The sequence below is a fragment of the Entelurus aequoreus genome, linkage group LG05 (assembly GCF_033978785.1).
Source record: "Entelurus aequoreus isolate RoL-2023_Sb linkage group LG05, RoL_Eaeq_v1.1, whole genome shotgun sequence".
In the NCBI taxonomy this organism is placed as follows: domain Eukaryota; kingdom Metazoa; phylum Chordata; class Actinopteri; order Syngnathiformes; family Syngnathidae; genus Entelurus; species Entelurus aequoreus.
Window position 1 is genome coordinate 31561190 of NC_084735.1, and position 25661 is coordinate 31586850.

The window sequence follows — 25661 nt, forward strand, 5'->3', positions numbered from 1 at the left end:
GAGTTTATTGTGAATAAATTGTGAACAGGAAGTGAACAAAAAGTATTGCAACTGTTATGTAAAGAAAAGGGGTAGGATTAAATAAGCTCTGCTTCTTCCTACTCCTTTTCGAACATGTTGAAAAGAGAAACTGGAAATTGTGATGTATCATGTTGTATGCTTGCATGTTCGAACTAAACTCAAACTCAACTCAACTCAACTCAACCTGACCCTCGCCAGACCCTTGTAGTTCGCTGAGCTCCACCCAAGGATCTGGGCTTGTAGGCATTGCAAACTCCTTCCAGATAGCAAAAACTAATGAACCAATCATGATCGCCGGGCGGGATTTTATAGATGTGACGTAGCGCCGAAGGGACTGTTTGATTCAAACAACAATGGAGCGAGGAGTCGTGTGCTGACTTTGATTCTGCTATTGCAACTGTTTTGCGACATCGATCGAATATTAATTATTTAAAAGATGAACAGAGAACGGTTTTGAAGGCATTATTGGTGGCAAGGATGTTTTGGCTCTTCTTCCGACCAGGTTTGGATTTCCCAGCGTCGCTCTCATCAGCGTCACAGGTTGATTTCGATGTGAGTGGTTGAAGTAGCACGTCATTCAAGATAATGGACAAGTGGTTTATCCAATCACATACATTCTGAAATACATCTCCAATTGAGAACTCCCAGATTCATGTGTGGAGCTCAGCAAACGACAAGGATCTGGCGAGAGTCAGGTTAGAAACATTAGATGAAATACAAACTCTGCATCACGTTTGATCAGTCCCTGCTCAGACAAACTTAGTTCAACTTTATGTTTGTACATTTATAATGTGTAGTAAATTGTAATGTGTAGTAAAGCAAGGGATCACACTAAACTTAGTTTTTAATATTGTAGTTTACTGCACTGTATATTAACAAAGGCAAGTTTTCCTTGGAACAGACAACACAAGACCACATTTGAACTCAAATTACCCTGATCAGTCAATGATTCGAAGATGACACTGGTCCTTTTATAACGTTTAAGTCACTGCGACTGAAAAGAGACACCGTGTTTTGTGAGTAGTGTACTATTTGTAGTTTATCAGACATTTATCTGTTGCTACTTCCTTTTAGGGTGCCAATGCAGAGGTAGACCTGGACGTGATCACGAGCCTGATAGAAGATACTCTGTTCAGCTCTCATCCAGCCATGGTCCTCAACCTCAGGGCCTGTGCAGCTACTACTCCTGTACTTAAATACTTCCTGTTACGTGTGTTTTTACATGCATTTATTTGAGCGTCACACACCTTTTCTGCTCCCAGGCCACCATGGAGCATCTATCAGTAGGACTAAAGCCTGTACCCCAGAGTGTCTTGGTGCGCCGACTACTGCTACGGCAGCTCAGAGCGACCCTAAGCAAAGGTTAAACACATTCCCTTGGTGGCTTGGGATCATTTGTGTTTTGTTTTCTGCAGAATCTGTGGCGCCTCACTGAGCAAAGCTGCTGTGTGTTTACAGGTCAGTGGTGTAGCTCAGTGGAGCTGTGCTGCGTCATAAGCCTGAACCAACCCTCCACAGAAAGGACAACCTGCTTCCTGCCTGTGCCAAACAACCCCAATACCCCTCTGGAATGGAGAGAAGAAATTACCCTGTGAGAAGGCATCTGCGATGTCCTTTTAGTGTGCCAGGACTGTTTACACCAGGCTTGTGCAAAATTCGGAAATTAATTCCAATTTTCTGAATTTGAATAGAGGTTGGAAACAGGAAGTAAAAATGGAATTAAAATTCTAATTGATCATTTTGGTGCATTGCAGAAACATACTTTGCAGTATGTTTTATACAATAAAAAAGTATATTACATACCTGACTGTTTTATATATTTTATAGAAATATCATCACTATAACCCTCTTAGAGCTAATGTTTTTCATCAACAATTAGGAATAATATGCATCTTTTATAAAACTGATAATTTCATTTGATTTATTATAACTTTTAAAGTATGGAAAATAATGGAAAAATACTTAATTTCCCCAAATTTCTTACTTTATACAAGGACAAGTGGTACCTCAACTCACTTAAAAGGTTCTGTGACAGAGCTCTTGACTTAAAACTCTTTTATCTCAAAGCAACGTCACCCATTGAAATTAATCAAAATCAATTTAATTGGTGCTTGCCCCCCCCCCCAAAAAGGCACAATTTTAACATGTAGCATGCCTTTTAAAAAACCAAAATGTTTAAGAAATTGTAAAAAAATTTATAAAAACAATACAATAGAATGTAGTATTAACAACTAGAGTAGTTTTATGAAGTAATATAATAAAAATGTACAGTGTTTACAATGAGTATTTACAATCTCCTATGAGCTGCTTCTCCGTCAAACACACCATCAGCAGCTTTTTTATAATTTCATGGATAAATGCCTGCTGTTTACATATCATTTAACATTTTTGGCTTGTGAATGTTTGTGGGGGGTTTTGTACTGCAAAGTGGGATTTTTTAAGGATGATTCCAACACCGTTGTGCCCTGTGTGTTTAAGGGAACTGAGCCCAGAAACCAAAGAGCTGAGAGTGAGACTTCTGGAGCGGAATGGCAAAAGCGAGCGTAAGGCACAGCATGCTTTGGGCTCTTGTCCAAAAACATATTCAGAACCATTGAAGCCTGAACTGCACTAATTGCAATCAAATGCTCTATGCAACCATTTTGGAATGTTAATAACGTTTACAGCAAGGTGGTTACAGGACTGCAGTTAGGTACAAAAGTATTTGGACCATTTTAAATCGAAATAGTGTATTTTGACAGTAAGACAGTAAGCAAACAAGCTGAAAAACATGTCCGGTGTGTAGTCATTGCCTATACAAGAAGTTTTATCCCAGTGTTACTCAATAGAGTTACCGGTAAATGTACAAATTCGTCTGACTACTTTTAAAGCTCCTAGTTATATTCCCATCTAGAAAAAGTTAATCCTGAATGGTAAATTTCATGTTTTGTCAAAGCAAAGCCATAAGTCCAAAGTTCAATAACTATAGAGTGACATTACTGCCAAAACTAAATACACACACACAAAAAAAAGCCCAACAATTCGGAAGTAAAAAAAAACATTTTTTTGCAATTAAAAAAACGATTCGCAAGTGTAATAATAATTTTTTTTAAGTTAAAACTTTTGCCAGTAATAATCCCCTTTGCACGATCCACACACTTGAACTCAGACCATCCATAATTCGCATTCTACAATGACAAGTTGTGATGCTGAGTCAATTTAAGGTCGTCAGAGCTACTTGGCCTGTTTCTCTGTCTTCCCAGCGGCTTTACAACAACACGGAGGCAATAAAAAAATCATTGAATGATTTACAATGAGGGGATAACAAAATAAACGTGTTAACTCATAAGTAGAGCTTGTTTCCCCTCTCTTCTCTCTGCCATTTTACTCCCCACCCTACTTCTTTTTCTTTGTTATTTTTGGCGGATGGACAAGGGGGAGAAAATGGATGGATGGATGGCACCATGCGCAAAAAACAGTAGCTCTAAGGGCCTTAAATTGACTCAGCAGCACCACCTGTCGTTGTAGAGTGCGAATTACAGGTGTCTTAGGGCAAGTGAGTGGATTGCGCAGGGTGGAATATTACTGCCAAAAGTTTTTACTTAAAGAAAATTGTTTTTAAACTTACAAATTGTTTTTTTTAATTGAAGAAAATGTTTTTTATACTTGAAATTTTTTTTTTTTTTAATTGAAGAAAATGTTCATGTTCTCCCCGTGACTGTGTAGGTTCCCTCCGGGGACAGCTTGATTGGCAACACTAAATTGGCCCTAGTGTGTGAATGTGAGTGTGAATGTTGTCTGTCTATCTGTGTTGGTCCTGTGATGAGGTGGCGACTTGTCCAGGGTGTATCGAGCCTTCCAGCACCCCCCTTGAACCTGAGAGGGACACGTGGTAGAAAATGGACAGATGTTTTTATACTTGCGAACTGTTTTTTTACTTTATGATGTGCTGTCATAAAAGTGTGCATTGTTTTTGTGTGTGTTTGTGGCGTTTTGGCAGTAATTTCATTCCATAAATCACATCTTTAAGGTTTAATTTCACAACTATTGTGGACGCACATAAAGAATAAATCAGTAACAGTCATGGTTTGTATTTGTAGAAGTCACTGTATGTTGTTTTGTTCTTTTGTCTTTTAGAATTTCTCCCAGGACATGCCTCCTTGGCCTTAGACCTGCAGTCCAAAGTTCCTACCTCTGTCACACTCACAGTAAAGTCAAGCACCGCTTTGGAACTTATTGCCACCATCACAGCAGAAGTGAGTGATGTTAACATGTTCAATGCATGACGACAGCAATTTACTGTCAAAAACACAACAGCAATGTCACCCTGTCTGGAATGATTCAACATTTCGGATATACAACTTTATGTCTCAATTTGTTTTTTTCTGTCTTGTTGAGTAACATTCAGCAGCTATTAGAGCCTTAAAGAATTTCCTGCAGAACCCTTCACATCTCAGCAAACATTTTATGGCAGTATATTTTTGCTAGGAATAATATGGAAGTTTTATTGTAACAAAACTATTTGCAAATGCATATCTCAATCTGTGTGTGTGTGTGTGTGTGTGTGTGTGTGTGTGAGTGAGTGAGTGAGTGAGTGAGTGAGTGAGTGAGTGAGTGAGTGAGTGAGTGAGTGAGTGAGTGAGTGAGTGAGTGAGTGCGTGCGTGATCAGACCCGTGTTTCCATGTTCTAATTTGTGTGTCTGTGTTACAATTTGTGTGTGTAAAAAAAAAAAAAAAATTGTAACCGTGTTGCGATCTGTGTGTCTGTGTTTGGATTTGTGTGCATGTAAAAACAATCTGTGTGTCAATGTTTTGATCTGTGTATGTGTGTGTGTAAAAACAAATCTGTGTGTCCGTGTTGTGATCCGTTTGTCTGTGTTTATGCGTGTGTGTATGTGTGTGTGGGTGTGTGTGTGTGTATTTGTGTAAAAGCAATCTGTGTGTCTGTTTTGCGATTTGTGTGTGTGTAAAAAAAATCTGTGTATCAGTGTTGTGATTTGTGTGCATGTAAAAACAATGTGTGACCGTGTTGCGATCTGTATCTCTGTGTTTAGGTTTGTATGTGTCAAAAAAAAAAAAGTCTCTGTGTTGCGATAAGTGTATCTGTGTTTTGATTTGTGTGTGTTTAAAAACGATCTGGGTCTGTGTTGCGATTTTTGTGTGTAAAAAAAATACAAACATATTTGTCGTGTTGTAATTTGTGTGCATGTAAAAGAATGTTTGTGTTGCGATCTGTGTGTCTGTGTTTAGATTCATGTGTGTGTGTGTGTCTACAAAGACTTTGTGTGTGTGTTGCGATTTGTGTCTGTTTATATTTGTGTGTGTACAAAAAATCTGTGTGTCTGTGTTGCGATTTATGTCTGTTCTTTAAAAACACTGTGTGGTAAAAAAATAAAAATATAAAAATATGTGTCCTTATTGCAATTTGCTTGTGCTTAAAAAATCTGTGTCCGTGTTCAATGCTGTATAAAGCTTGATTATTACACACACAAAGACATAGATCGCAACACGGACACACAGATTGGTTCTAAATGCCCACAAATCACAATACGGACACACTGATTTTTTTTTTTATACACACATATCGCAACACAAATTAAAACATGGACACACTAATGTAATTACACATACACTGATTGAGATGCACATTTGTAAATTATTTTGCTACAAACCCACTTCCATAGATAAGACTGTTTTTTCTCAATTAAACTTGGTTACAATTTAGAGTAGTCACTGTACATCTTCATCTTACAAAGCAAAATAGATTTACTATGTATTTTATATAACTCAACAAACGTGTTGTCTAAATAGCTGGAAACACAAGTGAGTAGCAAGATAATTGTGTTTTACCAACAGTCAAGAATTATGGCGGTTGTTCGGTCTGAGGCTGCATGAGTGCTGCTTACACAGGGGAACTGGGTTCATTGAGTGAAACATGAATTCCAACATGTTCGATGACATTATTTTCAGTGGATAGTAAATATATACTGCAACCCCAGCTGTACACCGACTACTGTGAAGTCTATTCAAGAGTCATTTATGTAGTATTGTCCCTTGAGAAGATGTGCTGTCATAAAAGGGCTGAAGTATAAGAGTTGTACTCACTTTTGCCAAATAGTGTTGTTGCTCAATTAGATGTCTGTAAAATTGTCACACAACATCTTTCTTTTCACCCTTCAGCTTCAGTATGTGGAAAGTGAGGAACTTCTCCCACCACTCCGTTCCTCACTCACCCCTACCAAAAAGGTTGACGTTGATCGAACCATCATGCCGGATGGAACCATCGTCACCACTGTGACAACTGTTCAGTCCCGACTCAAACTGGAATGCAGCCCAGGTGCCGTTCCCTATTAAAATTAGAATCCCCATGAAGGATACCAACACGCAGACATATTACAGTTAAAATGTATGTCACAGGGGAGTCACCGTTGCGTTCCCCGTCCAAAGTGGAGGTGACTGAGAAGAAGCCCACCGTTCTCCATGATGGAAGAGAAACGCCCAGTCCTGATCCCAGCAGTAAGTTGCAAACCAAACATACTACATCATGGACAAAAGTCTTGGGACACACCTCTTAATCAGTGGCCTGTCCAGACTATTTTTTCAGGGATGGCACCCATATAATAGTCTACTTCAGGAGCAGCTGTAGCTACTATAGTAGTTTACCACGGTTACCACCACCTAGGTTGGAGTGAATCTTCTTGTAAGACAACTGCTGAGTTTAAACAATATTGCAAAGCACTGAGCTGTTACAGTACGTCAGACAACTTGCAACAGTTACCGCAAAATACAGTGTGTCAAATTTCCTCTTTAATAAAGTAAAATTATAACATTCATAAACCTTCATTTGAATTTAAGCCGATTCGGTCAGCATTCAAATCCACTCTTTACATTGCCGGCAACAGAAAACAACAAATATTACACAGTGTGCCTTTAAGAGTATTTGCACAACAAATAAATGACCAAGACTCAGTAGAGCTAGAATCACGGTGGAATAAGAAAAGAGGGTGACTGTGATAACGTTCAAAACAGATTGTGTCTGTTCTTGTGTTGGCAGGCAAACACTTTAAAAATATATTGTACCGGTAATTAAAATGACTTACATTTAGTGAAGGACCACGGACATCTGGAACCTGGCTGCTCATCATCGGTCATCATCAATCAAAAAAGATTGTTCGCCATCCGAATATGTGCACGCCGAATTTGCCCATTAAGATTGCTTGCCAATATGTGCGCACCGGATAAGATTGCCCGCCACTACAATATGAAGTATATATGATAAAACATTGAAAATTAAGAGTATGTGAACCATTTCTACCTTGTTTAAAGTTTAAAAAGTTAAAGTACCACTGACAGTCACACACACTAGGTGTGGTGAAATTACTCTCATCCCCTTGTTCCACCCCCTGGGAGGTGAGGGGAATAGTGAGCCGCAGCGGTGGCCGCGCTGGGGAATCATTTTGGTGATTTAACCCCCAATTCCAACCCTTGATGCTGAGTGTCAAGCAGGCAGGTAATGGGTCCCATTTTTATAGTCTTTGGTATAACTCGGCCGGGGTTTGAACTCATGACCTACCAATCTCAGGGCCATACTTGCCAACCTTGAGACCTCCAATATCGGGAGGTGGAGGGTAGGGGGTGGGGGTATTTACAGCTAGAATTCACCAACTCGAGTATTTCATATATATTTCATATATGTATGTATGTATGTATGTATGTATGTATGTATGTATGTATGTATGTATGTATGTATGTGTATGTATGTATGAAATACTTGACTTTCAGTGAATTCTAGCTATATATATATATATATTTATTTTATTTACATAGAAAAAAACCCAAAAAACTTGAATTTCAGTGTTCTGGTGGCTATCCATTAGATGGCAGTATTGTCCTGTTTAACTTCTCCGTTCATGATGAGTATATCATTTTGGCCACCGTGTTCAATGGAGAAGTCTGTTCTACAAAATTTACAGGCAACATACACCTTCCCCTTCGAACTGTCCTGGATGAACTGAAATTCTTGTTTCCATTTGTTTTGGAACTTGCAAGCGTATTTCTTCATCTTGCTCGTCGACGGCGTCGCCATGTCTGTAATTTCCTCGTTCTTCTGCTTCGTTTCCTTGTTGTGTGCGCAGTTGTGCACTCTACTCTCTAAAAGCCCTATATGTTATGACGTCATTGGGCAGGCAAGCTGTTTATATTGTGGGAAAGCGGACGTGAGAACAGGCTGTCCCCACTCAGTCTCAGGTCCGCATTGAGCTGGAGGGGGCGTGGCCTCCAGCTCCGGCTGAATACCGGGAGTTTGTCGGGAGAAAATCTCTGCCGGGAGGTTGTCGGGAGAGGCGCTGAATACCGGGATTCTCCCGCTAAAAACGGGAGGGTTGGCAAGTATGCTCAGGGCGGACACTGAGCAGGCCTTTACTTCCCTGACGACCTCCTTAAAGTTTTGTAGTCCATCAGAAATATCAACCCATCTATCCATTTTCTATCGATGTCTCTCAAACAACTAAAATGCGTCCAACATGTCCAAGTGTAGAGTGTTTTGCATATTACCCATCAGGCGTAGCAAATGAGTTGAATAGGTCCATTTTTGAGTTGTGTATGGTACTATTAGACTTTTATCATGTCCAGATAGTTCAATGGGCAAGTTGTGTGTTTTTGTATCACATGTTTTAATGTGCTGTGTTGGTTTTTAATTAACTGGACCATAAGTTGGAAAGGTTGTCCAAATTATAAATAAATAAATAAATGATAAATGGGTTGTACTTGTATAGCGCTTTTCTACCTTCAAGGTACTCAAAGCGCTTTGACAGAATTTCCACATTTACCCATTCACACACACATTCACACACTGATGGCGGGAGCTGCCATGCAAGGCGCTAACCAGCAGCCATCAGAGGCAAAGGGTGAAGTGTCTTGCCCAAGGACACAACGGACGTGACTAGGAAGGGCTGTAGTTTGGGGACCCATGAATTAAACAATTTTTTGGCGTACCACTAGATAGAACCCGAGTGGAACGTGCACCACAGTTTAAAAAACACTTCTTCCAATCGTTTCGCCTCTGAGTGGGGTGGCACCTGGGGTGGCCCATCAGATTCCAGAGATGGCACGTGCCACCACAGGCCACCCCCTAGACACGCCACTGATTTTAATGACATAAATATTAACTCTTAGTGTAACTTAGTTCTTATTTCTTAATGCTTCTTTGTGAAAACAATCTGGCCAAGGTGTATCAGTGACGTGCGGAGGAGAGGCCCATAAACTAGGTAAGATTGGGCGAGCTCCTTTGTCAGCATGTCACTGATAATAAATGTTTGCAGAATCATTTATTATAAGTCTTGACTTTCAATAGCATGTGTAATATCTCTATTGTAAGTTAGATATCATTGTTTTTGCTGATTAGACAATAAAATGCCAAAATGCAAAGCAATCTGGTAAGATGGGGTGGGGGCGTACGTGAGCTGGCAGGTGTTTATTGCTACCGTCTTTCTACAGCGAGGGAAACTGCAGGGGCATTTTTTTTTTAAATAACTTTATTTCAGGGATGTGATGATCGATTGGCCTCTGATCAGTATTAACCAATTTTCTTGAAAAAGTAAGTGATTGCCTTTGCTGAATAATGTCAGACGACACAGCATTTATTTTTAGTCCCCTCGCTCAGTGGTCTACAACCACTGGTCCGTGATGCATTTGCTACCAGGCCGTACATTTAGTCATTTATAAACTACTGCATGTTCTGCGGCTTAACTTCCGCCTGTCCCACTTAACACACCAATAGTTTGTTTACATATGTATATTACAACTCCTGATAGGAAGTCACTATTTAGCACATGGGAAATGCACATTAATGAACATATCAAATGTTAACGTGCCAAATTGTAGCCAAAGGCTAATTTCCATCTGCAGTTCCCAGCAGGGTCCTTGTATATAGCAGGGGTTCTTAACACTTTTGACCTCGGGGCCCATCTTTTCCACTACAGAGGGGCCCGGGGACCACTCCAATATCAACATTGAATTAGTAATCTTACTCTTGATTGTCAACCAAAGGCCATATACCAGACATAGGCCAGCTCGGAAGGGCTCGCGGCTGGAAAATGGCGGTGGATCTCAATCAAAAGCTCTGCTTTCCTTCAGAGATAGCCAGATCAAACCTCAGACCAGACCTTGTGCTCTGGTCCTCCTCACTGCATATCGTGTACATAATAGAACTCACGGTTCCCTGGGAGGCCGCTGTGGAGGAGGCATTTGAATGCAAAAGCCTTAAGTACACCGAACTGGCAGCTGATGTTGAGCAGAATGGATGGAAAGCCAAGGTCTGCCCAGTGGAAGTTGGCTGCTGAGGTTTTGTGGGGCGGACAACAATCAGGCTGCTTAAGGACATTGGAGTTTGAGGCCAAACCCTGCGAAACACCATCAAAGCCCTCTCAGGAGCAGCAGAGACAGCCAGTCGGTGGCTGTGGGTGAAGAAGAGAGACACCATCTGGAGCTCTAGTAAGACCTGCATCATATAATGGTTAAAAGTAGAGGGGGGCTCACCTGGGACGCCAGGTGTTGCCGATGAGCCCTCTGGAGGTGTCGTGGGCCTATCATTGAAACACCGGTGAAGGAGGCTGCCCACCTGATGACCCCAATGAAGCTGTCAACCATCCCCCCATCTCCTCTGTCCCCCATTTTGCAATCCCACCCAACTAGGTCCAACACCATAACCGCTCTGAAGCAGCTCCGAAGGAGGTAGCCTATTGTTACCACTCTACTCAGGTTATTTTGTATCATGGGATTGTTCCACCTAGTCCTAAAATTTAACAAAATATTCAAAAATTATATCTAACCTACTTACAGTTTACTACCTTGTCAATTGATATAAAAAGCATGTGTCAATCACAAAGATTATTATTAATTTAACAAATAAACCTTAGGCTCAGGTCAGGCTGATTAAAAGAAGAAGTACTAGTACAAAAAACAATACATTTACAATACAATACATAATACATACAATATGTATTATGTTGTGCTAAAATAAATTAAATTAATAACTAAAAGAAAAAGTACTAATACAAAAAACAATACATTTACATACAATATGTATTATGTTGTGCTAAAATAAACTAAATTAATAATAAATATGTTTCCTAACTAAACTGTCAATACAATTAAAGTGCAAATGAAAATACAGCTAAATCTGTTGTTTAGGATGAATGGAGAAACATTCCCCAATATTCCCGGGCGCGGCACCGCTGCTGCCCACTGCTCCCCTCACCTCCCAGGGGGTGATCAAAGGGGATGGGTCAAATGCAGAGGACAAATTTCACCACACCTAGTGTGTGTGTGACAATCATTGGTACTTTATCTTTAACTTTAACTTAACATTCTAGATTATTGTTGCTAGTAATAATCCTGTATGGCTGCATGTCCCAATACTTTTGTCTTTATTGTGTGTCGAGAAACATTAGTGCAGTAGTATCACCCAGCTGCTGACGCTGTATTGTAGCACAAAGACGAGTGGGAAATGGTGCAGTATGCTGATTTACATTTTGTGCTTTTGTTGCTTAGAGGGCACCCGCTTGTCTAACGGCTTGGATCCTGTTGCAGAAACAGCCATTCGACAGCTGACCGAGTCCAACTCCAAAATGGCTCGTAAGACCCCAACGAAAAGAAGCACGCTGATCATCTCGGGCGTGTCAAAGGTCAGAGAATCAAGAGTTGCATGTATGAACACAATACGTGATTCGGATCTATTCAGATTTAGATTAAAGCTTTTAAATTTTGGTCCAGGTTATCCATGCAGCATTGGGTGCTAAATCAAAATGGATTTTCAAAGAATAAGACATGCTAATAGACCCGGAGCCACGGCAAAATGAGTGAAACCTAAATTTAGGCCGCAATCTCGGCTAGTTTAACCTCCCCCTCCCCTTGGCCCACAAGCCATTCGGCTCACATTGCAGCACACTTTTGACCTAATTTCCCACAGAAACTCTTGTTGCCAGTTCAAGAGGAAACCTGCCATATTTTCAAAGAATTCCAATACAATACATGTTTGATTTATTGTCAATCGTTTACATTTTTATGACCCAGAAAACTCCAATAAGAGTAAAAATGGGGTTTCTGCGTACAGGGTATAGTAAAGTATGATTGTGATATTCCAGGTAAGGCGTTCAACAAACTCTGCGTTTAAACTCGAAGTCTGAGTTGATTTATCTTAAGATAGAAAACTGAGTGTTTGGACTGATATGACAAACAATTACTGCCAGAGTCAATGCACACGTTTCTGTTCAGAAATGTATTGATTTAACATTTAATTACATTTTCTTAGTAGCTCACAAGTAAAACATTGGAGGAATTAATTACTTTGAAAATAAATTCTAACAAGACACTTCCTGTTAGAGCAATTTGCTTATCATGAATTTTATGTACTAAAATTTGACATACACTTCCTGAAATAAGAGACATAAACAAATTAAGCTCTTGTTGGTGGGTTATTTTGTTCATTGTCATTAATCCCACATATAATTTATATTTGCATTTTACAATGATGAAATAATTCGATTCAAAAATCAACTTTTTAATAAAAAATAATAATTATTATGACAGAGACGGATGAAATATTTGGAATCACGGCAAATATATTTTATATGTATATATTTTTGCTAACAGGATAGCTATCATGAGAGCATGGATTTTGTATATATTTATCTAAAAAACTAATGAATTATTTTTAATCCAAACAAATCAAATTAATATCAAATATCTAAAAAAAATTAAATGTTTTTTTTAATTCACTAACAATATAGTATTACTTTTCTTTATTTACAAACTATTATTATATAATGATAATGTAATCCTAACCGACATAAATACAGAGTAAGTTATAGGGGCTGTTTGCAACGTTTACACAGGTGCCTAAAGGGCGCTAACTTCCCAATGTATTTTACACAATATATCTCGCCCACTTCAGGCTTCTAGGACGTATTGATGTAACGTTCGTAACACACTAGCTTTGGGTGTTGTATGTTGTTAGCTAATAATAGCGATTTGGATAGTTATTGTTAGCTGTCAATGAATGTATATTATATCGTAACAACAACATGACTGCAAAAATGTTTTTCGCTTCTCCTTTCTCTTTTGTATGTGTGCACGCGCTCTCTGTGTGTACATGTTGACGAGACAGGGTGAGTGATCGCCATGAACACCAATCATTTTATTTGGGCCGGTAAACATTTTTACTACACAGAATATAGACCGTTTTAACACAAACGTGTTCTGTTAAACTACTAATGGTAACACAAGCTAGCCAATTGTCCATCCATCCATTTTCGTTCTTGTTATATTTTTTGCTTTGAAAAAGGTAACTGTGAGCAAGTTGCAAACAGCACCTTTAATATGGTAACTGATTCTGGGTTTAACTTACCTTAAAACCCTGACTTTCCCTTAGGGCTAGGCCAGGGGTCGGCAACCCGCGGCTCCGGAGCCGCATGCGGCTCTTTGACCACTCTGATGCGGCTTAGGGATGTGCGTATCGATCCTGTGGTATCGATATATCGATACTCACACGCTACTCATTTGGCATCACTTTTCTGAAAAAAGTATCGATATAAACCAAAAAACGGCGTGTGGGGGGTGCAAGCATCACTTTCAGATGTTTTTGATGACTTACTTAACTTACTATGTGCTGGGACACCCCTGTACCTGGCAGAGTATAGAGCTGGCCCAGTCACGTGACAGGAGACAGCGAATGAGCGTCGTCAACGTGCAACACACACACAGCCAGCCGACAGCGATGCAGCCAGGCATATCCAGTGTTGTCCAATTGTTGACTTAAAACAGGCATTGGTTTTTTTTTTTAGTAATGTTTACTGAATCCATCCATCCATCCATCTTCTTCCGCTTATCCGAGGTCGGGTCGCGGGGGCAGCAGCCTAAGCAGGGAAGCCCAGACTTCCCTCTCCCCAGCCACTTCGTCTAGCTCTTCCCGGGGGATCCCGAGGCGTTCCCAGGCCAGCCGGGAGACATAGTCTTCCCAACGTGTCCTGGGTCTTCCCCGTGGCCTCCTACCGGTCGGACGTGCCCTAAACACCTCCCTAGGGAGGCGTTCGGGTGGCATCCTGACCAGATGCCCGAACCACCTCATCTGGCTCCTCTCGATGTGGAGGAGCAGTGGCTTTACTTTGAGCTCCTCCCGGATGACAGAGCTTCTCACCCTATCTCTAAGGGAGAGCCCCGCCACCCGGCGGAGGAAACTCATTTCGGCCGCTTGTACCCGTGATCTTGTCCTTTCGGTCATAACCCAAAGCTCATGACCATAGGTGAGGATGGGAACGTAGATCGACCGGTAAATTGAGAGCTTTGCCTTGCGGCTCAGCTCCTTCTTCACCACAACGGACCGATACAGCGCCCGCATTACTGAAGACGCCGCACCGATCCGCCTGTCGATCTCACGAACCACTCTTCCCTCACTCGTGAACAAGACTCCGAGGTACTTGAACTCCTCCACTTGGGGCAAGATCTCCTCCCCAACTCGGAGATGGCACTCCACCCTTTTCCGGGCGAGAACCATGGACTCGGACTTGGAGGTGCTGATTCTCATCCCAGTCGCTTCACACTCAGCTGCGAACCGATCCAGTGAGAGCTGAAGATCCTGGCCAGATGAAGCCATCAGGACCACATCATCTCCAAAAAGCAGAGACCTAATCCCACAGCCACCAAACCGGATCCCCTCAACGCCTTGACTGCGCCTAGAAATTCTGTCCATAAAAGTTATGAACAGAATCGGTGACAAAGGGCAGCCTTGGCGGAGTCCAACCCTCACTGGAAACGTGTCCGACTTACTGCCGGCAATGCGGACCAAGCTCTGACACTGATCATACAGGGAGCGGACCGCCACAATCAGACAGTCCGATACCCCATACTCTCTGAGCACTCCCCACAGGACTTCCCGAGGGACACGGTCGAATGCCTTTTCCAAGTCCACAAAGCACATGTAGACTGGTTGGGCAAACTCCCATGCACCCTCAAGGACCCTGCCGAGAGTATAGAGCTGTTCCACGACCAGGACGAAAACCACACTGTTCCTCCTGAATCCGAGGTTCGACTATCCGGCGTAGCCTCCTCTCCAGTACACCTGAATAGACCTTACCGGGAAGGCTGAGGAGTGTGATCCCCCGATAGTTAGAACACACCCTCCGGTTCCCCTTTTTAAAGAGAGGAACCACCACCCCGGTCTGCCAATCCAGAGGTACCGCCCCCGATGTCCACGCGATGCTGCAGAGTCTTGTCAACCAAGACAGCCCCACAGCATCCAGAGCCTTAAGGAACTCCGGGCGGCTCTCATCCACCCCCGGGGCCCTGCCACCGAGGAGCTTATTAACTACCTCAGCAACCTCAGCCCCAGAAATAGGAGAGCCCACCACAGATTCCCCAGGAACTGCTTCCTCATAGGAAGACGTGTTGGTGGGATTGAGGAGGTCTTCGAAGTATTCCCTCCACCGATCCACAACATCCGCAGTCGAGGTCAGCAGAACACCATCCTCACTATACACGGTGTTGATAGTGCACTGCTTCCCCTTCCTGAGGCGGCGGATGGTGGTCCAGAATCGCTTCGAAGCCGTCCGGAAGTCGTTTTCCATGGCTTCCCCGAACTCCTCCCATGTCCGAGTTTTTGCCTCCGCGACCGCTGAAGCCGCACACCGCTTGGCCTATCGGTACCTGTCCGCTGCCTCAGGAGTCCTATGAGCCAAAAGAACCCGATAGGACTCCTTCTTCAGCTTGACGGCATCCCTCACCGCCGGTGTCCACCAACGGGTTCTAGGATTACCGCCACGACAGGCACCAACTACTTTGCGGCCACAGCTCCAATCAGCCGCCTCGACAATTGAGGTGCGGAACATGGTCCACTCGGACTCAATGTCCAGCACCTCCCTCGCGACATGTTCAAAGTTCTTCCGGAGGGCTTTGAAGGCTACAACGGTGACTCCCATTAGCCGCATCTTTCAGGCCTTTTTTATCACCTTGAAAATCGTAAAAATAAATTAAAAAAACATGTGTGTTCTTGTCTTTCATAATGATTGTGAACGATAGTCAAAATTTCCAAAAAAGGGCAGTTCCCCTTTAAGGTGGCGCTATACAGTATTTGTGACTATTGTATTATAAAGAATGTAAGACATTGGAATACCATTATCAGTTTGTATCCGTGTACCGTACCTGCCAGTTAACTCATAATACAAAAAATATGTATAAAGTGTACATAATACAATATAATATATACTACGGTTGTTCAAAATAATGAGTTCATGCGATTGATCACAAAAAATGATCGCATTAATCCTGTACATACGAAGATTATTCACACAATTTATTTTGACCACACATGTTCCTTTACCTCCTATACCCTGACGAGACTTAAGATACAACTGTTAGCAAGTATAACATTTAAAAATGTTCATGTATGACATTCTTACAATAAAATTGCATTTGTAGACAAGTATAGGGGTCTGTAATACCCTGAGATTAATCCCGATTAATCCAAATTCAAAACTGTGATTTTATATGACAGCACTAATGTACATATACTGTATAATTTCAAGGGCGCGGCCACCGCTGCTGCCCACTGCTCCCCTCACCTCCCAGGGGGTGATCAAGGGTGATGGGTCAAATGCAGAGAATAATTTCACCACACCTAGTGTGTGTGTGACAATCATTGGTACTTTAACTTTAATAGTAATACTATTTGGTACTCCTTCAGGTTCCACTCTCTAAGGACGAGTGCACTTTGTCGAGTGGCTATGCCGCCGCAATGGACGCCACCATGCAAAGCAACCAGTTTGGGTTGGGTCGACACCAGGAGCCAGAGGAGACCACACCGTCGGATGTGTCGGAGCGTCCGTCTGTGGACGATGTGGAATCAGACACTGGCTCCACTGGTGCCTTGGAAACACGCAGCCTGAAGGACCATAAAGGTGATATTATTATAACTATTATTAATATGCTTTAGTTGGTCTTGATTGGCAACACTAAAATGGTCCCTAGTGTGTGAATGTGAGTGTGAATGTTGTCTATCTGTGTTGGCCCTGTGATGAGGTGGCGACTTGTCCAGGGTGTACCCCGAATGCAGCTTGGATAGGCTCCAGCACCCCCTATGCCCCCAAAAGGGACAAGTGGTAGAAAATGGATGGATGGTCTTAATTTAGTCGTTGATATTGGGTGTAAGCAATCTATCTGTTGAACTGTACTACACTACTGTACTTTTAAGTTCCTTTGCTACCCCCTAGAGGTCAGCACCAAAACACTCATGCAATTGTCAATGTATTCTTTCACCGTCCCTCAGTGGGAATTCTGCGAAGTGGATCAAAGCTGCTGTTCCGCAGAAGACACCGGGAGAAGGAGCCCTGCCTCAGCCAGTCTCATGAAGACATCTCCAAAATGGAGAATAACTTTGCAGCGAATTCAGCAAACAGTCGAAAGAAGTCCGGCAGCTTCTCACGACGGCTCATCAAGCGCTTCTCTTTTCGATCATCGGGGAAATGGAAAGGGAAATCTGCAAGCACCAATGGGGGAGCAAGCTCTGCCAATAACTGATATCTTGCTGACTCAGCACATTGGATGGAGGACACCATTTGAAATACTCCAGGACAAATCAAATTACTGAAGCTGAAATGAGATGAAGACTATTGTTTTGGAGGGTAATATTTTGCTGGACTGAGACATGGGAACAGTTGCAATGAAATGCTGTGCTTCTTTTTAACTCTTCTTTGAAATCATTTAATGATGCCACTACAATGGTAGTGGTGCACTTTAGACTCTACTGGTTTTTTTTTTACATTCTACATAACATGTGGGATGCATGCATAAAAGTAATTTATTATTGTGTGGTTCTCATGAAATAAGTGCTATTTATTTTAACCATACAATGGGTTGTCTTAGTTGCATTACGCTGTAAAATAGAGACATTGCTGTGATTTTCCATACAAAAAAACCTGCAAATTTACATGTTAATCTAGTCATGTTTTCCTCTTGTGATTGTGTACACATTGCTTTAAGACAGGGGTGTCCAAACCTTTTCCACAGAGGGGCCGCATAAAAAAATATTAAAGGATGCGGGGGCCACTTTGATACATTTTGTAGATTAAAGATACTACAATCAGTACATTATAGGTCAATCAATATATGTTAAAGCATCTGAACACAACATGACATCTTAGCTTTGTACTAAATTAAGCATTTTAAAGCATAAAAATGGCTAAATGAACTAAAAACAAAAAAAACAATATGACCAAGCTATTGTGGCCACTGATTGGCTCAACCTCAGAGCATTACTAACATTAGCATGCTAACTTTTTCCACCAATTTTGTAGCCAAACGCCAGGCTTAGACTAATATAACCTGGTACTTGACACATTTAGCATGCTAACAATCGCAGGCTAACTTTTTTTAGGCAGTTTTGCAGCTGAACACCTCAGAATCATAACTTGGTACTTTGACAATGGTTAACTGTTAGAATGATGATGCTAACTTTTTATTTTTTAGCTAATTTTACATGCGTACGCTAAATTGTCATATGAGGTGGTACTTGACACATTCTAACTGTTGGCATGCTAACGTTAGTATTTTAAGTTTGGCTTGCCATTTCAGCATTCACAGGCAATTTCTCCCAAAATTGCATATTACAAGCTGTAGAAAATGGATGGATGGAAATATATATATATATATATATATATATATATATATATATATATATATATATATATATATATATATATATATATATATATAAAAATTAATTAATTTTGTCTTTAGAATGTGTTGCAGGAAAATTAAAAACAAGCTGCGGGCTGCAAATGGCCCCCTGGCTGCACTTTGGACACCCCTGCTTTAAGCTATTATTCAATGATGTAGTTTTTAAAATAAGCAGGAAACTTACATATTCTACTTTTTTAAATAAATTCATTTTGGTTTGCAGCGGAGTTTCTTCAAAAGTACAGTCGGCGCCTTTATTGTTAAAACAATATGTCGTTTATTGGTACTGTCCATGTAAAAAAAAAAAAAAAAGATTGGGCCCTTCTACTTCACGAAAGCACAATGTGTACTGAAAAGCATTATATTTGAGATGATGCTTACAAACATTTCTGCATTGAAATACAATAAACGTTTTCTTAGGTTGCAGGGATAAAATGCTAAATAAAATGTATCATTATGTTACAAGTTTTGTAAGTGTTCCAAAAGGCCCCTGTGAATATGATGAAGGACTTGTTATGAAGAGGATGTACTCACTGCTCAGGGTTCAAATACAACATGGCTTCCACTGAAAACGTTTGAAGGCAAACAGTCAGGATGTACGTACAGTAGACACATTTGGCCGCTTAGCAAAAGATTTCCGTTTTTTCCGCAGTAGCTTTAAAATTTGAAACAGGAATTGAGAAACTGCATCCATGAAGATATTGATGGATATATACATGAAGGATCAATCCAAACGGCAACGTGTAAAAGTGAACAAAGCCACGGGAATGTGAAACCGGAAATGGTGGCTGGGTGGTTCCTGTTGTGATTTTGAGATGTTTAATATATCGCAAATAAATTATTTTGAAACCACTCTTCATTCGGATGTGTGTCTTAGACTCTATCAGCGTTCAAATAATTGCACATTTTCTCACGTTACCCATTTGTGCAGATGATGAACACGTACATTCTTTTGTCGATACATTTAGTTTAATAACGCCAACAGACGCAAAATAAAGTGATCTCTATGTTCGACTCGGAATGAAATAATTTAGTTCCTACGATAGCGCCAAAAAATTTAAAACTGGAGGGAATAGACACAATTGGCCACATGGTCATTAACCCGTTTCAAAGAAACACAAGAGCCAATCACCTTTTGTCTATGTCGCGCACCAAAGCCTTGCACCAATCACCACTGACTTTTCTTTTTTCTTTGCGTTTCCACAGCCAATCACAACGCTCTCTAGTCATGGAAGCCAATCAGGCGAAAGGGCGGGGCAAAGTAGTATTTTTACATCCGGGTCGTGAGTCACTGCTTCATAAAGGCGCAACTCTCCATAACGGGTTTAGTACACGGAGTGTTCCAGCAAACCGTTGAGAATGTCAGGACGAGGAAAGACCGGTGCCAAGGCCCGCGCAAAGGCCAAGACCCGCAGCTCCAGGGCAGGTCTGCAGTTTCCAGTCGGTCGAGTCCACCGCCTGCTCCGCAAAGGTAACTATGCCCAGCGTGTGGGCGCCGGAGCGCCCGTCTACATGGCTGCCGTGCTGGAGTACCTCACCGCCGAGATCCTCGAGTTAGCCGGCAACGCCGCCCGGGACAACAAGAAGTCTCGCATCATCCCTCGCCACCTGCAGCTGGCGGTTCGTAACGACGAGGAGCTGAACAAACTGCTCGGCGGCGTCACCATCGCCCAGGGCGGCGTGCTGCCTAACATCCAGGCCGTCCTTCTGCCCAAGAAGACCGGCCAGGCTGCCGCGGCTACCGGCAAGTCGGGAAAGAAGGCCTCCTCCCAGTCTCAGGAGTATTAGCCACGCGGCCAACAACTTTTAACTCAACGGCCCTTTTAAGGGCCACCCACGTTACTTCCAAAGAGCAATTTCCCCCTGTCTTGCTTTTGTCTTTGTAAATAAAGTTTATCAAAGGCGAACGTAGCGAGTCACGTGACTGTGCTAGCATCATCTGCTATGTTAGCTTATCTTTGGTTTCAACATTTTTAATGACATTGCGAGAGAACTTTTGACTGTTAGTCTTAACACATTTGTTTCTCACGCCGAGGTTGGTATATTTCGAATTTATCCAGTTGCTCATGTATTTATGAAATGTTCCTCTACTTGCTATTAAATGTAGCATGCAGCTAACCGCTTAGGTGGCGCATTGTCTGTTTTTATCAAGCCTTATAAGACGCCACCACATTTGAATCCCATTCGGACAAATTTGGCTATGATTTCATAAACTAGTTAAATTAACACGTAAAGTAACTTGAAACTATTTTTGTGAACGTTGACACATGGTTTTTTTCATTTTGTGAGGCGTGTAGTTTAGATTCTACCACCAGAGGTAAGTATTAAACGTGTTTTTAAATACCGCACTGTAAAAAAAAATAGCAATACATACTTCCAATTGCTACGGAAACTTTGGTTATTTTTAAATTTTTTGGCCTTTGATAGTAATCGGTAGGCCTGATTTTTTTTTTAATCTATCCACACCAGTGATGTGCGATACCCCAAATTCTCTTTAATTCACATTTCGGCGATACTAATACTTTGTGCTAATTTAACCAATGTGCTTGGTGAAAATTTGTATTTCAAGAGTTGCAGCTCTTGGGAATCAACATCAAAGGATTAAACAAATTATGGTGTTATTTTGCACTGAGAGCGTAATCTAATTTATATTCAACTCTGTAGTGTCTCCAAATAGCCTACATGCATGCATACTTGCTGTTTTATTATAATTGGTCTTATTTTAATTGCCACTTTGCTGTTTTATAATTAGTCATTTACATTTCCAGTAATTTTCCTTAATACATGAGACTGTGACACAGCAATGTGCTGCTGCGCTTGCGCACGACAAACGTTCCTAGGCGGAAGAAAAAGTAGTTCCCACCAATCGCGTTTCATTTTGACAAGATCTGTGATTTCGTTACTTTACACTGTGTTCCTGTTAATTATAGACAGTCTAAGTATTAAGTATCGATATTTTGAGTTGAGAATTGGAGCATAAAGATCTAGTATTGGCAGTATCAATATTTCAGTATCGATCCGCACATCACTAATGCACACTGCATTGTCCATTAGGTAAATTGCTAAAGCGTTTTTACACAGAAATCCATTCTCTTTCATGTACTTAACACAAGTTGAAATCAGTATCATTATTTTGCAAAATATATATAACAATTTCATTTGGGATGTAGGTTATCGCCAGTCATTAAAAAAAAAAAAAAAATTCACGTGTGCACAAGGTACAATAATTTAAGTCAAGGTGATATGTTGGAAGAATTGTCAATGTGTCAGCTATACTACCAACATACTGGTTAGTTTATGAGATTAATGGTAAAGAAGGTCCATTCAGGGGTTCTTTATAAACATGCAAGCAGAAATGTTCTAAGTAGGGATCCTTAAATGGGAACTGGTACACATTTTGGGGAATTGTGCTTATTGTTCACAATCCTTATGAGAGACAAGAAGACAAAATGGTTATAATTTTTTTTTTGCAATCTTACTTGCGATAATTGGCTTGTTCCAGGTGGCGAGAAATGCAGCAAGTGGGAGCAATGTATTCTGCCTCTAAATCACTTTGAAAATGCATTTAAAAACCGGCAAAAGTATTTCAAGTATGTTCCTTAACCTGTATAATAACCAAGCTGTAGCAACATTGATATTGTAAGAGCGAACACTGAGGAACTGTTTCGCTAGCGTAGGAACACATTGCAATGCTACGGCAATTGCCGTATGCTGGCTAGCTACGGCAAGAGGTAAGCTAGAAACTGCGTCAACAACTGCGATAGGACAACAATTTGTGCTGACTGAAAAACATGAACGATCATATTACAGTATCTGTAAAGTATTAGCCCACATTTCATATTTTGTTTGCACACAGCCATCTTGACAGTGTATGTACTGTAGTGTACGGTGATGTGCTGCATGTATTATGAACAATATTATAGTGACTTACTGGATGGTCAGTTGTCTGTTTGGCCAAGCCGGCCCGGAAGGTTTTTTTCCCAGTTGATTTTGGGTATGCACTACATTTATGTTGGTATTGCTTGGCTCCAAGTGCCACATTTACACTGTCAGGTCACGACGGTCTTAACTCGCTCTGCTCCAACGTTTCACCCTTGGTTTGTACTTGCTTCTATAACCAGCTGTTCATCTTCTGTATATTCAGCTTAAAAAAGATACGGTTTTAAATCCTCACTTGTCCAAAAATAGTTATTTTTGATGTCTGTTACCAAGTCTGCGATGATTAGAACACACTCTCATGTGTTACCGGAAGTAGGAACACACAGTTGTTGCTGAAAGTCAGAAGTGCGCTGGAAACGGAAATAAATGCGCCAAAAAATAAGTTCCGGTATTGCTTAAAATGACCAACATATGGTAAATATTGTACATATTACATATTGTTATTAATGTGTATCTTACTACATTATGTATACACTTGGAGTGTGTATACAAAATGTTGATGGAGGGTTTTGAAGTTATAGAGGGCTTTGAACTCTACAATAGTGACACCCATTAGCCGCATCTTGGAAGCGTTTTCTATCTATAAAATAAAAATAAAAGACGATGTGTTCTTGTCTCTCACAATGATTGTGAACGATAGGCAAAATTCCCCCCAAAATTAATTTCCATACATCCATCCATTTATACCGCTTGTCCTTCTCGAGGTCGCGCAGACACTGGAGCACATCCCAGCTGCACTCGGGCAGAAGCAGGGTACACCTCATCGCAGGGCCAACACAGACAGACAAACATTCAAACTCACATTCACACACTGGGGCCAATTTAGTCGCCAATCAGCTTATCGATCCAATCAATACAACTCATTACAAATGTTCACTGTTGAGACAAATGCTTCTTTTTGAAGTGATTACCAAATAATATAGGGGGCAACTTCCACCTGATTGCACCGTTAACAAATTCCAGTTGAGCATGATACTTTCACCAGATGGCGGAGAATGAAAGGAAAAAAACAGCTCTGAGCAACATGTGTAGTGCAGATGCCATGTGTCCTCAGTATTTTCCAATGCACATGGCTAACATTCACTTTGTTCAAGTTTTTGTCATCTCTCGTTTTATTAGCAGAAAAAGCAGCCTGGTGCACCAGGCTAACACTGGGACCAGGACAGCCTGAACCAGTTACTTTGGCCTTGACGACGTGTCCACAAACACTTGCCAGGCTCAAAATTCCAGTCAAGGAGGACATTTTTAAATATCCCTTGGCTGTGATGGCTGTAATTTCCAGTTATGCACTTTTCAACTGTGACAAGGATAACATTGAAATGATCGTCTGCTTCACACATGCTTAATTCAACTTCCAGACAACTTAAGTAGGTTAAAGGTTAAAATATAATAGAAGTCATTGAATCTAGAAGTCTTAAAATGTTTGAAGAGCCATTTTGAGAACAGCGTGGGCTGGATTTAACAATAGCGTAGGAAATGATAGGCGACGGGAGCGAGGACTGGGAAAAAAAAGAGGGACGGGCCTGGCAGCAAGACGCATGTGGATGCACTGACAGGAACAGAACATATTTTCATCCTCTGGAAGAGGGCGGCACTTGTAAGGGTTTGAGCGTCTTGTCTGTTCATCTTTCAGCTTGATCATTCCACAGTCAACAAGATGTTTCCAGTCAGATTGGGTAATGAAAAGCTACAATATCTGCTTGCTGGTGTGTGACAAGGATTGCATGTGGGAGAGAGAAATATGGCATAATGGGGCTATTGTACTAGTTAGCATTCCATTATGACCCTCTTATTTCTACTTCACTGTCTTTTGTATGTGAGGGAGTTTATTCCTGTTTTTTCAATATCGTGCATGTACTGTCATTCTCTTCTTGCAGGTCATTATGCAAGTTAGCAGCCTTTGGTATGAGTTTGTGAGCCCAGGAAAGAGCTTTGGAGGAATTACGACTGATGAAGAATGTGCTTTGATGTGATTATGAGGCGCACACGTGCATGAGTGAGTTTACTTTTCACTCTTTGGTAAGGGGCATGTTTACATTTTAACTGCTGAATATCTTTGAATGTGTAATCTTTCATAAACCAGCCCAGCAGGCACAAGACATTAAAACAATGTTGAGAACTTGTTGAATTAGGTCATGAAGTTGAGCAACTCAAACCTAACGTTGGAAAAACATGCTTTTTGGTGACGTTTAATCAATGCATGGTTCTGACGTTGATTTGATCATTGGATTTTGGTCTTTTCGTAACCAGTATTCTACAACACAAATACAACGTTGAAACCAAATGCTTTTTGACAACATATATTCAATGTCAGGTTGTGACTTTGATTTGACCATTGAAATGTTGTAATTGCCCAACCTAAAACATTTTATATATATATAAAATTATACAACCCTAAGTATGCATGTATATATATATATATATATATATATATATATATATATATATATATATATATATATATATATATATATATATATATATATATATATATATATATATACATACATGCATACTTATATATATATATATATATATATAAGTATGCATGTATGTATATATATATATATATATATATATATATATATATATATATATATATATATATACATGCATACTTATATATATACATGCATACTTATATATATATATATATATATATATGTATATATATATATGTATATATATATATATATATGTATATATATATATATATATATATGTATATATATATGTATATATATATGTATATATATATATATATATATATATATATATATATATATATATATATATATATATATATATATATATGTATATATATATATATATATACATATATATATATATATATATATATATATATATATATGTATATATATATATATATATATATACACAGTGATGGGCAAGCTATTTGGGAAATGTAGTAAGCTAAGATACAAGTTACTCTGGATTAAATGTAGCTAAGCTACAGGGTAAACTATCCCCGGAGA

The 25661-nt window shown here is 40.4% G+C and overlaps 3 protein-coding genes across 10 annotated transcripts in view; all 3 read left to right on the forward strand.

Annotated features, from left to right (window-relative positions):
- Positions 1 to 19595, forward strand: part of c2cd2l (c2cd2 like) — a 57273-nt gene extending 37678 nt beyond the window's left edge. The window contains exons 6-16 of one of the 3 annotated variants that reach the window (XR_009826234.1): positions 1096 to 1209; positions 1284 to 1383; positions 1480 to 1612; positions 2500 to 2564; positions 4138 to 4256; positions 6181 to 6337; positions 6418 to 6516; positions 11551 to 11684; positions 16736 to 16949; positions 17318 to 18602; positions 18787 to 19595. Coding sequence is in view for 2 of the 3 variants with exons in the window: in XM_062047792.1 (XP_061903776.1) it covers positions 1096 to 1209; positions 1284 to 1383; positions 1480 to 1612; positions 2500 to 2564; positions 4138 to 4256; positions 6181 to 6337; positions 6418 to 6516; positions 11551 to 11684; positions 16736 to 16949; positions 17318 to 17568 (1386 nt within the window). In the remaining variant the exon portion in view is untranslated. Of the gene's footprint in view, positions 1 to 1095; positions 1210 to 1283; positions 1384 to 1479; positions 1613 to 2499; positions 2565 to 4137; positions 4257 to 6180; positions 6338 to 6417; positions 6517 to 11550; positions 11685 to 16735; positions 16950 to 17317; positions 18702 to 18786 lie in introns of those variants that run through there. The other 2 variants (XM_062047792.1, XM_062047793.1) reach the window with 2 other exon arrangements.
- A 461-nt stretch (positions 19596 to 20056) lies between these two features.
- Positions 20057 to 20533, forward strand: LOC133650493 (histone H2AX). The gene has a single exon (XM_062047801.1). The coding sequence runs from the start codon at positions 20086 to 20088 to the stop codon at positions 20512 to 20514; it is 429 nt and encodes a 142-aa protein (XP_061903785.1). The 5' UTR covers positions 20057 to 20085; the 3' UTR covers positions 20515 to 20533.
- A 98-nt stretch (positions 20534 to 20631) lies between these two features.
- The window catches only part of phldb1a (pleckstrin homology-like domain, family B, member 1a), a 76043-nt gene continuing 71013 nt past the window's right edge, over positions 20632 to 25661 (forward strand). Inside the window, exons 1-3 of one of the 6 annotated variants that reach the window (XM_062047771.1) lie at positions 20677 to 20761; positions 24299 to 24341; positions 24543 to 24684. In XM_062047771.1, coding sequence (XP_061903755.1) covers positions 24658 to 24684 — 27 coding nt within the window. In that variant the 5' untranslated portion in view covers positions 20677 to 20761; positions 24299 to 24341; positions 24543 to 24657. Of the gene's footprint in view, positions 20762 to 20874; positions 21044 to 24144; positions 24342 to 24542; positions 24685 to 25661 lie in introns of those variants that run through there. The other 5 variants (XM_062047770.1, XM_062047776.1, XM_062047773.1 and 2 more) reach the window with 5 other exon arrangements.

What these genes read in the sequence shown, in the direction of transcription:
- LOC133650493 (XM_062047801.1), top strand. Translation starts at nt 20,086, where the DNA reads ATGTCAGGACGAGGAAAGACCGGTGCCAAGGCCCGCGCAAAGGCCAAG.